The 12,805-nt window shown below is 41.9% G+C and overlaps 1 protein-coding gene and 1 long non-coding RNA gene across 2 annotated transcripts; both read left to right on the top strand.

Annotated features, from left to right (window-relative positions):
* The first annotated feature begins 2,382 nt into the window (after positions 1–2,382).
* On the top strand, positions 2,383–5,639 carry LOC127755293 (uncharacterized). The gene is made up of 3 exons (XR_008012994.1): positions 2,383–2,600; positions 2,732–2,807; positions 5,348–5,639. It is a non-coding gene; the product is annotated as an uncharacterized LOC127755293 (long non-coding RNA).
* A 4,742-nt stretch (positions 5,640–10,381) lies between these two features.
* On the top strand, positions 10,382–12,117 carry LOC127755150 (uncharacterized). Its single transcript, XM_052280793.1, has one exon. The coding sequence runs from the start codon at positions 10,560–10,562 to the stop codon at positions 11,958–11,960; it is 1,401 nt and encodes a 466-aa protein (XP_052136753.1). The 5' UTR covers positions 10,382–10,559; the 3' UTR covers positions 11,961–12,117.
* Positions 12,118–12,805: the final 688 nt, after the last annotated feature.

Genomic DNA, 12,805 nt, shown 5'->3' with positions numbered 1-12,805 from the left:
AGTATAAAAGTTATTCTAATTATTAATGATGCCCTCTTTTTTCCCTTTTCTTTTGTTTTCATGCAAGGCTATATAAAACACTAGCGTCTTAAGAAAAAGTAAGCCTTTTATCTGCTTCATCTCTCATCATTTGTTGCGTCGCAGTAGAAAGTTTAGCAACCTGCGTATTGCTTTTTCCTGTTCTTGTTTCAACTTCTAAGAGGGTTGATACCACGCTTGAGAGACTTCGATAGACCATATTACTCTTGATCGATCAGGTATAATTCATGAAACTAGCCTAGGTAGGAGTACAATATATCTCACTAAACTCTTCTTCTATCAAAAATCTTTAAGTGCATCACTAATCTCACGGGTCAAAGTCCACGGCACTAAGGATAACCAACCCTTGTGTCATGCACGCACATGCTTGCTTGCCTTTACGAAAAGCAGGCCGAGGCTACAAATTATTTAAGTTTTTGATAATATAAAACACTTGTATTCCTGTCTCCTTGGTAGCTTAATTTGGTCATACAAAACGGCGCCATGGTGGAGCATGCCTTTTCACACTGTCATCGAGCTTGTTCTAGTTTATGCCCTTAATTACATCTTGGAATGATATATTGCGCGTCATAATGCAGATATATAGTGCCTAATTTATCTACCCCTCTATGTTTTAAACGAGGAGAGGAACAAAATGAGTCCAATGTCGAATATGTTTGGAGGTGCATCTCATTATTGGAAAGAAAAAAACTACACAGCCTTACATATACACAGTACCTAGAAAAGTCATGCAGAAATGGTACAACCTGCCAATTATATAATATAAGACTAAACAAAGAAAAACATAGCACCATAATAGAAATTCAGGTAAAAAACACAAAAAGGAAAAGGTCAAAGTTCATAGAACCATATGACTACGTACCAAGCCACCTACATGATACGGACCTTTTGGAATCGTTTTTGGTTTTAGCCTTTTCATAGATAGTGTACATGTTTAAAATGGTTCATTACAATAGTACATGCATGATCACGTTTTTTTTATAAAAGTACAATAACAATAGAAACTATATATCCATATTACTAATATGGGTGGATCCATTGTGGGGCTATGGTGAATCTAGCCCTCCTACAATAGTAGATTTCTGTAGAGAGCAATGAAAAATGAAAGGGCCGGGAAGATGGAAAAGAGAAAGAAGAAGAGGAAGGCTGGAGGAAGAAAAAGGCAATTAATGAACCCTTGTCTAGCATGTGATTGAATCTAGTGATATATTCAAAGTGAGTTACTTAATTATGTACCCAATAACAACGTTTGAAGTGAAATATTAGGTTCTGGTTGGAACTTCGATTGGTATATGAGAAATGTCGATAATGATATATTATGTGCACTAGCTACTAGAGGGTCGATCGTTCTAGATAAGAAGCTTATGAAAGCTGATATGCTGTAGTTGGAGTGATAAACCTTTAATTAGTTACTGTCTTAATGGAGGAATTATACTTTCTCCATTCTAAAATATAAAAGTATTTCTAGGACTCGAATTTTAATTTTGTATAATAATACAAGCATTTCTGTACCGATTCCAAAAATTTCAATCATTCCAATGATTTCAGAGCAAATCAGATGCTTAGAAAGGGAATCTAATCAATTCAAAATTCAAAAAAAGTAACCATTGATGTGACTAAAAGGAAATCTTTTAACATCTTCTTAGTCTATGCTAAACAATCTAAGGGCCCCTTTGAATCGCAGGATTGAGAAAACGTAGGAATAGAAAAAATGTAGGATTTTGATAGGAATATAAGTGTAAAACAGAGGATTGCAAAATGCAGGAAAAACACAGGAATGACCGTTTGATTGAACCACAGGAAAAACACAGGAATTGGATGAGAGAGAGACTCAAAGGAAAGCTAGCAAGAGGTTGAAGCTCTTGCTAAATTTCCTCCAAAATCTCTATAGGATTGTCCATTCCATAGGAATTTCAAAGGATTGGATAGGATTCAATCCTTTGTTTCAAAGGGCTTCATAGGAAATTTTCCTATAGAATTGAAATCCTCTAAAATTTCTATATTTCTCCTCCAAATCAAAGGGGCCCTAAAACAGAGGTAATAATTCATATACGAGGAATTTTATGGTCTTTAAGAAAGTAACCTAAGGTACTAATTTTTTTAATATTTTAATACCTATGTGTACGAAGTATCCATCAGGTATTGAATGTTTGCACTGAAAAAAAATATGGTATCTCGAGACAGGACGATTGATAAAAATTATTACCGAATTAATATACCCATACTACATAGCTGTTCAAAAGGTGATGGCACGTACGCCGCAAAATATCATTAAGAAACTCTGCGACAGTACAGGCGTGCATGCATCGTTTCTGCTTTTCTAATTGAAAACAAGAATGACTTTTGAGCGGCCAACACCGACGAAACGAGTATATCTCTATCTTCCCAGCTCCATTCGTCTTCCTCCTCTTGCCTCTTGGTCCCCTTAATGCTCACCTCACCGGCCGGCCGGCCGGCGCCACAGATCCGGTCATCTTGCCATCGCCGGCAAGTTGACCGGCCGGCGCTGCCTCGCCGGAACGTGAAGGCCGGATCAGGAGCTGCTACAAAACAAAGTACATGTGTGTTTTCTTTGTTCTTTGGGTGTGGTTTTATTTTTGATATGGTCATCAGGCTTGTTGTTTCTAAGTTAATTTCCACGCCGTGAATCTCAAATTGCCTCTCATGGAAAACCAACTTCGTGCTTGTGCAGCCGGCAGAGAGCATGATGAGCTAGGACGAGCCAAGCAGAGAATTGCGTGGCCGTAGCGTGCAAATCAGGACAACAGGTATAAATTCCTTCAAATTTCAAATGCTTACAAAGCATGATATTTCAAGAAAAAAGGGTTATAAGGCTAAGATATTATAGCATAGTCTTCCGAAAGTACTCATAAGGATAAGATTTATATGTGTACTAGTAGGAAGGAGCTAGTATGTTAGGCATTTGAAGTATGATATATGCGATGCCCGACATTATATATTATTTTTTAGTTTTGTAAATTTTTATTGATTAATATCTCTATAACCGGATGAAAATTTTTCTTGTACTACGAATCTCTGAACATGCTGAGAAAATATCTCATTCGATTTTAGGTTCTTATATTTTAGAATGGATGGAGTAGAACTTTGTTTAAATAAATAATATGAGTCGCAGCGATAAGAATCTTTCAATTGTCATTCAAGGATAAGAAAAGTGATTAAAACTTCAGTTACCTGCAGAAATCCAAACGAAATCAAGCCTATAGCCTGGTGCTCTTCCAGCTGTATAGCAGGTAGATGTTGATGTTACATGTTCCGGCTCCCAGCCTTTCTCGCTGTTTTTGTTTAGGTGCGCAATGAGCTCGCAGCAACCGGAAACACGAGTCTTTGCTTACCTCTCGGCTATCATTAATCTATACCTACTATTTGAGCAGACATCAATCTAGCCAGATAGATTAAATCTAACCTTACAATTTGTGTTAAAAAGCATGGGCTTTAATCTATTTTTTAATAATCTCAAAGAAACAAAAAAAGAAAAACAGAAAGCACCTAACTGTAATTCCGGATCGAACGCTAGCTGTTTCATGGTAGGGCCCACGTCTTGTTAGGCTGTTAGTATGAGATATTTGCATCTAATTTTCGTTTGCACGGTGATCTGTTGCCTATATTGGCCTGATCAATGGCGCAGCTGCAGCGCCATATATTCTTTGTATAGCTAGCCGTTTTCTATTTTTTTTTCCTCATCTGCCCTGCCCTCTCTGTAAATTCTTTGTAAATATTATTTTTATATATTATTTAATATAACATAATAAGAGCCTCTCCTGCTGTTTCTTTTAAAAAAAAATGACGCAGCCATAGTGCCATATATTGCTCATGGATTGCTCTCTAGCTCTCATGATGGCTAGAGAGCAATCCGGGAGCAATATATGGTGCTACGGCTGCGTTATTTTTTTTTCATGTATATGAATTAAAGAACAAATACCATATGCCCGCGTAAAGATTATTTAATGTTATTTTACATCTTGATCGTATCTCCTGAAGTTTTTAGTCCGTTTTTGCATCATTAATTTTTTTCATTGATGTCGACAACACACTGACTATTCACTTATTTTTTTCCTTTACTGGAAAAAGCATTCCAGTATTAATTGAGCATTCCTCGTGCTAACAAAAAGAATAAATCGTTGATTGAGTGGATTATATTACTATTAATATTGCGGATAAAAACCTGCTATTGAAAAGCTGACAAACACTTTAGTATTTTAAGGTAAAAGTGAAACTCTAAACAAAATAAGTCAGTACTTATTTAGTCACAATCTTTTATAAATATTAAACTAAGAAAACAATGAACTGAGACTAGTCCAACACTAGAATAAATCAATAGTGGTTAATTAATTCTAAATTTTAACTTATTATATCATAAAAAATATAATCAATAATACTTGGATTCTTTAGTTTTTATATAACTAATAATTTGGACAAACAAAATATTACATCCGTTCCACATCATAAGATGTTTTGGCTCTTCCTAGATTCATATGGATACATGGATGCTAATGAATGACACACACATAAAACTTATTCATTGATTCATTGATGAATCTAGGCGTAGGTTCAAAACATCTTATAATATGACCCTTACCACGTCAGCTGCCATGTTGTCCCGGCCGTGCGCAGGGCAAACACTATTGTGGTCGTGAAAATTACCGGCTGACAGGGCCAATCAGAAAACAGTAAACAAAAATGGTAGAAAATACAGAAATGGTGTTGGAAATAGTTTGCCTATTAATTTATCGATTGTTTTACTGGTAAACTATATTGTTACAGTAATTACCGTTTTATAAACATCACTGGGGCCCAAACTATCTCCATGTTCCATCTCTCGGCTCAACAACTCGATCACCACACCAACTGCCAGAAAACACACAGTACTAGTAAACGCTAGCACGTGTAAACACATCGCCAGTTCCAAATTAACCAAAGCTGTTCCCGACAATACCATATGCATCGAATTTATAATTATCGTTTATCATTTATCACTTTATCGATCGTGCATGTTGTATGTATTTGTATATATTAAAGAATGTGGTTAGTATAAATTTGTGATATACTCTTGCAATCATGCTAGATTGCTAGTTAAATATGTGATACTATAGTTTGATGTTCCTGACATAAATTACCTTTTTTTCCGATAGATATATATACCATCATATGTTTTCGATCAAATAGTTCCATTTCTATTTTTTTTAATACTGTTTCCAGTTTCCAGTTACTATTTTTTATTCCGATTACAAAAAATAATATGGTTGTGAAAATGATTTGGCTTTTTTTTTTTTACTATTTTCCTCCCTAGGTGGCAGAAGATCGGTGGGCCAGTATCCTTGGCACTATGCTGGAACTCGCTACTAGGTTTAGGTGACCAACAGTCAAGAAGGATGACGTAAGCGGCTGAGAATTGAAGCAGCCGCGTTCTGGGAGAACGAGCAGTGTTACAAAAAGAGAGGTTTTATGTGGACATAGGATATACTTTCCTAGCCAATAAAACTTGATGTTTCAAGAAATTTGAAGGTGCTTTAGAGATAACTGCAGATGAATGAATTTATAATTAATTTAAAAGGAATTATTAATATTTTATTAATTAGCTACTCACTTTATTTTTTAATGTTTGACACCATAACTTTTATACACATGTTTGACTATTCGTCTTATTCAAGAAAAAATTATTATACTTTTTATGATTTATTTTATTATTTTAAGTACTTTAAGTGTAACTTATATTTTTGCAGGTTTACATAAATTTTTTAACAAAACAAATAGGCAAACATATATAAAAAATCAATGGTATCAAACATTAGAAACCGGAGAGATTGTTTTTTTGGATAAATGATTTCCTCCCGGCCTAGTGTGTAACCCCATCTCAAAAATTGTGGTTCCCCCAAGGACACATTTCAGAAAGTAGTTATTCCAAAGATCTATTTATAGAAAGAAGTTTTTGAAAGGGGCAAAATGCAAAAAGGTTCAGCTCCACAATGTTATAAAGCACCAACCCGAAGCAGGCTTCCAGAACAGAAAAAGCTTAGTATCATTGATTCATTTCGATATTTCTTGGTGCGTTTCCCTTCTCCGAAGCGTGCACAGCATATGGATCCTGCGCGTGAGCCAGCACGGGTGCTACGGGGGATCAAGAGGATTGATAAACTCGCCCATGGATTGATGGTTAGTAGTTCGTCCATTCCATTCAATTTGATCATTTGTTCTTCTGCAAGTCTCAAGTCCCTGGTCCCTCTTCCCCTTAATCATATTCTGTGCATTCGAACGGACGGAGACAGAGAATAGTCTTGATGGCGTGGATTTTGGCATGGAATACGAAGAAAGGTCGAGGCTCAAAAAAGGGACGTGCTTCAAGACGTTATCTAGTAAGATTTTGTTTTCTAGGAGAGTAATAATTATTCTTGAGTTTATGCTAGCTAGCTCTATTGGCAGCTTCGGCTTAGCAGCTAACGAAACCGTTCCATGTGGGATTAAAAAAAACAAAAAGGAGGAGCCAATAAAAGAGAATAAGAAGATTCCCTAGTAAGCTAGATTGCGCAGAATGATGCACAGACCACGCACCCAGGATCATTTCATGTACTCCTGTCTCCATCGGAGCATAAAAAAAAAAAATCACTGCCTAAGTAGTCAAAAGATTGGATGTACGTTGGGCTCGGCTTCAGTACGCTGTCTAAATCATCAAAAGGTTAATGTCACCCGTTGGACGTCGGAAGATTGTACGCGTTGCAGCTATAGCTAAAATTACGTCGCGTATGTGCATGCCGCCGGCAGCGACAGCGACGACGAGGACGAAGACGGCTCTCGCGCGCCGACGCCGGCCGAGACGGCGATGATCAATTGAGTCGCCAATGCGGCATTGCATGGCGGAATGTGGAAAAAATCTTGAAGTAGCTACTCCATCCATCTCATAATATAAGGGATTTCAGGGGATGTGACACATTCTGGTCTGTCCAGATTCATTGTACTAGAATGTGTCACATTCACCCAAAATATCTTATGTTATGGGACAGAGGGAGTAGTAGCATAGTACTACCTCAGTCCTAAAATAAGTCTAGCCGTGGAAATTCGTGTCCAACGTTTGACCGTTCATCTTATTTGAAAAATTTATGAAATTTTTTTAAAAAATTAGTCATATGTCAAGTACTATTTATATTTTATCATCTAATAACAATAAAAATAGTAATCATAAAAACTTTTCAAATAAGACGAACGGTCAAACGTTGGAGATAAATAGTGCAAAACTGCACTTATTTTGGGACGGAGGGAATACATGGGAAATTTCTTTTTAAGCACCCAGTGAATATCCACCCGTTTCTTACATGTTATCTAAATAGCTAAATAAAAATTTGAAAAGATATATTAATATGAGATGTATCATTTCACAAACATTTAAATTCAAATTCCACTTCTACAAATTGTAACAAATATAACTATGAATGTGTGTCTACTAGTTTGAACTTACATGTTTGTAACAAATATTAATCTATCTTATTAATTTTTTAATAACTATATATTTAGGTAACATGTAAAAAACAAGTGGATGTTCACCCAAGTGCTAAAAATCATCTCCCCTAGTACTCCCTCCGGGTTGATAATACTTGTCGTTTTGGACAAGGGCACGGTCTTTAAAAAGTAACTTTGACAACTATTTTCTATTATAATATATATATATATATATATGTCAACAAATATATGATTTTATTGAAGTATTTTTTAAGACTAATCTACACATATGATTTTCATATTTTTAAGATGAATATTTTAGAAATTATTTGTAGTCAAATATTTTGAAGTTTGACTTTACCCTCGTCCAAAACGACTAATATTATCAGTCCGGAGAGAGTACATTCATATATAGACAGGATATAATATGCTCCATATATGATGCAAATACTACTCCTACCCCCACTTTTTTATGTAGTATATATTACATATGCCTTATGATGATAGTGTGCGTGTGTATATGTCACATGTTGGTTAATACTCCCTCCATTTTTTTTAATTTGATGCCGTTGACTTTTGATGTTTGACTATTCATCTTATTAAAAAAATTACATGATTATTAATTATTTTATTATGATTTAATTTATTACTAAGACATTTTAAGCATGATATAATTTTGCATATTTGAAAAAACATTTGAATAAGACGAACGGTCAAACGTAGATCGAAAAGTGAACAAACATCATATAGGCATAACCGGAGGGAGTAGATGATATCTGAATACTACATTAGTTCCCTCACATAATGAGATAGAAATATATGATTTCCTTCTTGAAGAAACAGGAACGAGAGTATCCGGTTGATATTTAAGGAGCTCAGACTCATATGGCATATCTCTTTCTAATTTCTATCACTTCTATATAATGTTGAGTAATGAGTTACCTGATAGTAGCTGTTGTCAGAAAACGAGGACAGTATAATTAATTTCCTGCAACCTCTTGGTTGCTGCAGATTGTTTAAGTTGAGGAGAGGTATCTGGAGAACCTCTCTCGAGCATTGTAAAAGATCTCTGGAAGTAGCTATTATTACACTATAAATTTCAATACTTGTAATTACATTGTAAGTTCAATTATTTATATTGTAATTTTTCTAATACACAATGTATAAATGAATTAGGACTAAAAGTAATACTCCCTCCGTTTCAAAATGTTTGACACAGTTGACTTTTTAGCACGTGTTTGACCATTCGTCTTATTAAAAAATTTAAGTAATTATTTATTCTTTTCATATCATTATGCATCGGTCCATAGCTTAATTAAATTTCGCGCGCATGCACAAGTCCTCGATCGATCAGTTAGCTGGACCGATATGATGCGATCGAACCATCGATCTGGGGCACACACGCACGCAGACAGATCGATCCATGAGACGAGACGAGACGAGACGCGACGCGCGCGCGCGGTCCGCGGTGGCGGGGGCGCGTACTGCCTCACTGTTCATCCGACGCGGATCGGTAGCTAGCTCGCTGCTTAGCTCCAAAAGGCGGCCTACCCCTTTTAACATATTTCATATGAAATATGTAAAACTATATGTGTACATGAAAGTATATTTAACAATGAATAAAAATGATATGAAAAGAATAAATAATTACTTAAATTTTTTTGAGTAAGACGAATAGTTAAACACGTGCTAAAAAGTCAACAGTGTCAAACATTTTGAAACGGAGGGAGTACTTGGAAGAGGAGATAGAAGAGACAAGCGTATAGTTGAAAAGTGGAAGCACATATAGAAAAAAGGTAAGTAAAATTAAGTGAAAAACGCGTTGTTTTATTGTCAGTCTGCTGCTGAGTGCTGACTTCTTGTTGGGGGAGCTTGTTGAGTTTTGTGTTCTGTAACGAGCCCAGAAGTTGATGGACGAGTTTGGCCCTGTTTATTGATCTGGGTTTCATGCCCGTTCTGTTCATTTGAAAAAGGAAGAAGTCCACTTTGAGTCCCTCAAATATAGCTCGAAATCTAATTTGTATCCCTGAACTGCAATACCGGATATCTTAATCCCTCAACTATTAAAACCGGTATAATTTAACTCTCTCAGTAGTTTTAGTGGGTTGTTTCGTTGACGTGGTGCTATGACCCGGTCAAACCGGCTGACTCAGCATGTGGGACCCACGTGTTAGCGTCACTTCTTTTTCTCCCCTATTTCTTTTCTCCTTTTCTCCTCTTTCAGTCCAGCAGTGCAAGTCGACGACGCGCCTTCACATCACCGCCAAGGCTGTGCTAGGGGACGCACAGTGGCGACTAATTAAGCTTGGAGAGTCCAGCTGGCCGGAAGGTGTTGCAAGGAGCACGACGAGCGTAGGGGACGAGCCAACGGGGACGAGGCGGCACGACGACCATTCTCCCTCTAGCTCAAGGCGGCGGCCGAAGAACGTGGAGCTCCGGGGCGGCACGCTAGCGACATCGGATGGGCGCGAAGCAAGGTCACGGTTTTTGGGAAAAGTTTTGGGAACTAAATAAGGCCTAACTTAGAGGCTTATCCATACAACTCAAAACATTGTCATCCCATATTACGATACGAAGTTAGGTTAATTTTGATAATCTTACTAATGCGCAAAAAAGCAAAAGAAACAAAAATCTTATCGCGTCGATTAGATCACCACCGGTGGCAGTCAACATATCCACAGCGGCCACAACCAGAGCCGTCGATTCTCCATCCAACGGTCTACAACCCCCTCAGCACTGTAATCTAATAACCCACGAAACCCGCCTGTCCCCACCGCCTCCGTCGCGCGTGCGTCACGCGTGACCCAACCCCACAGCTGGGCCCCACACGTCATCCACGGCCGATCCTTTCGTTCCCCACTCTTCCAGAACGGACTAGTCCGGAGTCCGACCCGTCTCCGAATCGAATCCCCGAGACTCCAGAACATTCCGAAACAATCCGAATCCTTCTCGAACCTTTCCCCTCTTAAGCCATATAAATCCCCACCGCCTCGTGTCCCCCTCTCACTATCGCAACAAAATTCAGATCAGGCGAATCGAAAAAGGGCAAGAGAAGCTCGGAGATCGCATCAATGGCGTCGTCGTCTCGTCGATTCTTCGGCTACGACCCCTACGACTACTACTACACCTCCTCCCCCTACGACTACGCCTACCCGTACTACACCCCCGCCCCCGCCGCCACCGACCGCCGCCGCCACGCCTCGCCGCGGTTCTTCCCGGCGGCGGCGGCCGATGAGGAGTACAGGTACGGCGAGCCGGTGGAGACGGTGGACGTGCTGCGCCCGAGCTCCTCGAGGAGGAGCAGGGCGAGGCCGGTGTCCGTGTCCGTCCCGGTGCAGTTTGCTGGGTCTGAGACGAAGGCGAAGGCGAAGGGGTGTGAGAGTGAGATGAGTCCGCCGCGATCGGTGGCGAGGATTGGGAGGGAGGCGGCGGCGGTGAGGGTGCAGGCGGCGGCGAGGGGGTTCCTGGCGAGGAGGATGGTGCGGGAGGTGAGGGCGGTGGAGGCGGAGGCGGAGGGGGTGGCGAGGAAGGTGGCGGCCGAGGCGGAGGCGCTGAGGCGGGACGCGAGGGGGAGGGTCGCCCTCGGGGAGGCGCTCATGCGGCTGCTGCTCCGGCTCGACGCGGTCCACGGCGCCAGGGAGTACCGGAGGAGGGTCACCAAGCGGGTCCTCGCGCTGCAGGACGCCGTCGACGCCCTCGAGCACGTGCCGGCGGCGCCGCCCGTGGAGGAGGAGGAGGAGGAGGAGGAGGCCCGCGTGGTCGCCGACGACGCCGCCCCGGCCCTCAACATGGAGGAGGCTCACGACGCGCAGGAGGACATGATGACGCCGTCGCCTGCGCAGGACGCGTCCCAGCTCGCGGACGACGCCCCGGCGGCTGTCGATGCCGTCGACATGGAAGAGAACGAGATGGCGCCGGGGTCGCCGCGCGCCGAGGAGGAGCACGGCGTCGAGGCGGAACCGAAGCCCGAAGTGGAGATCCCGGCTCCCGAGGCGGGCACCGAGATGGAGGTGGACGTGGGGCAAGCCACTGGCGGCGAGGCCGAGACGGAGAAAGCGGTCGAACAGGTGGTGGGCGGAGAGATGCAGGAGGCGGAGGAAGAGGCGGAAGGCGAGTGGGAGATGGTGACTGCAGAATCCCCTTTGGAGGCCGCCGCCGCCGCCGACGACGTGGAGGCCGTGGAGAGCTCGGCGGCGCCCGCTGCGCGGGTCGACGAACCGGCGGTCCAAGAGGAGGAGAAAGAGAAGGAGGAGGGGGTGGAGATGAAGAAGGTGATGGAGATGGTGGCGGCGCTGTGCGAGCGGAGCGCGCAGCAGTGCGCGGTGATCGGCGCGCTGGCGGAGCGGGTGGACGCGCTGGAGCGCGCCGTGCGGCGGGTGGAGGAGAGCGACCGGCGGCGCCGCCGCAACAAGAAGCTCAAGAAGGAAGCCAAGGCGAACAGCAAGTCCATCCGAAGCTGCTACAACGATTGAATAAACAAGAGTTTTTTTTAGTTCTTAGCTTTTGGAGTTGGACAGACAAAAAAAAATCCGTAATATTATTTTTGGTTTCTTTCGTTTTTTGATTTGGTTTGTAGTCCTTTCGAATGCGAATCAAACGATAACAATTTTGCTATATATTTACTCCAATTCCGCCACGGTTTCTCATCGTTTCAGAAAAATTCAGACTGGGTGAGATCCAAACTTTCGACGAAACATCTGCAGTTAACATAGATTCTCTAGTAAATCGAACATGGCCTAAATGCAGCGAGTTGCAGCACCGATCTAGAAAGTTTTGTATCTGGCCTAATGAGGAATCCAGTACAAATATGTGATGTGTTCGTTTGCAGCCGCGCAATGGGATGGCATTGTTTGTTAAAATCTATTTATTTTCATCGGATAAAAAAACCGTGCTCGAACCGTAAAACCAGATATGTGGGGTCCCTTGCCTATACAAAACTGGTCACCCGAGATCCTTCGAGATCCCGGTTTTGATCTACGTGGCAGCTGAGTCAGCGTGGGACCCACATGTCAGCAAGCCACGTCAACTTTCCCCTTTCTTTTTTCTCTTCTTATTTTTACTTCTCTTTGCCGCGGGGGAGTAGCAACGGGCGGCTGTGAGCGGGGCTGAGTGGCGGCCGGCGGAGGCGGCGTGCGAGCTTGCAGTGGCCGGGAGGCGGAGCATGGCGCAGAAGAGGCGGCACCGCGGACGAACGCATTGCCGACGATGGTGTCGGTGCGCCGACACGAGGCCGAGCTCGGAGATGACGGCCTCAGTGGCGGCGGGCGCAGAGGTCGGGAGATGGAGCATGGCGCAGAAGAGAAGCGTCTCACGGATG

Source organism: Oryza glaberrima, chromosome 11, assembly GCF_000147395.1.
Source record: "Oryza glaberrima chromosome 11, OglaRS2, whole genome shotgun sequence".
Classification (NCBI taxonomy): Eukaryota; Viridiplantae; Streptophyta; class Magnoliopsida; order Poales; family Poaceae; genus Oryza; species Oryza glaberrima.
This window is presented reverse-complemented; position numbering and strand designations above follow the sequence as displayed.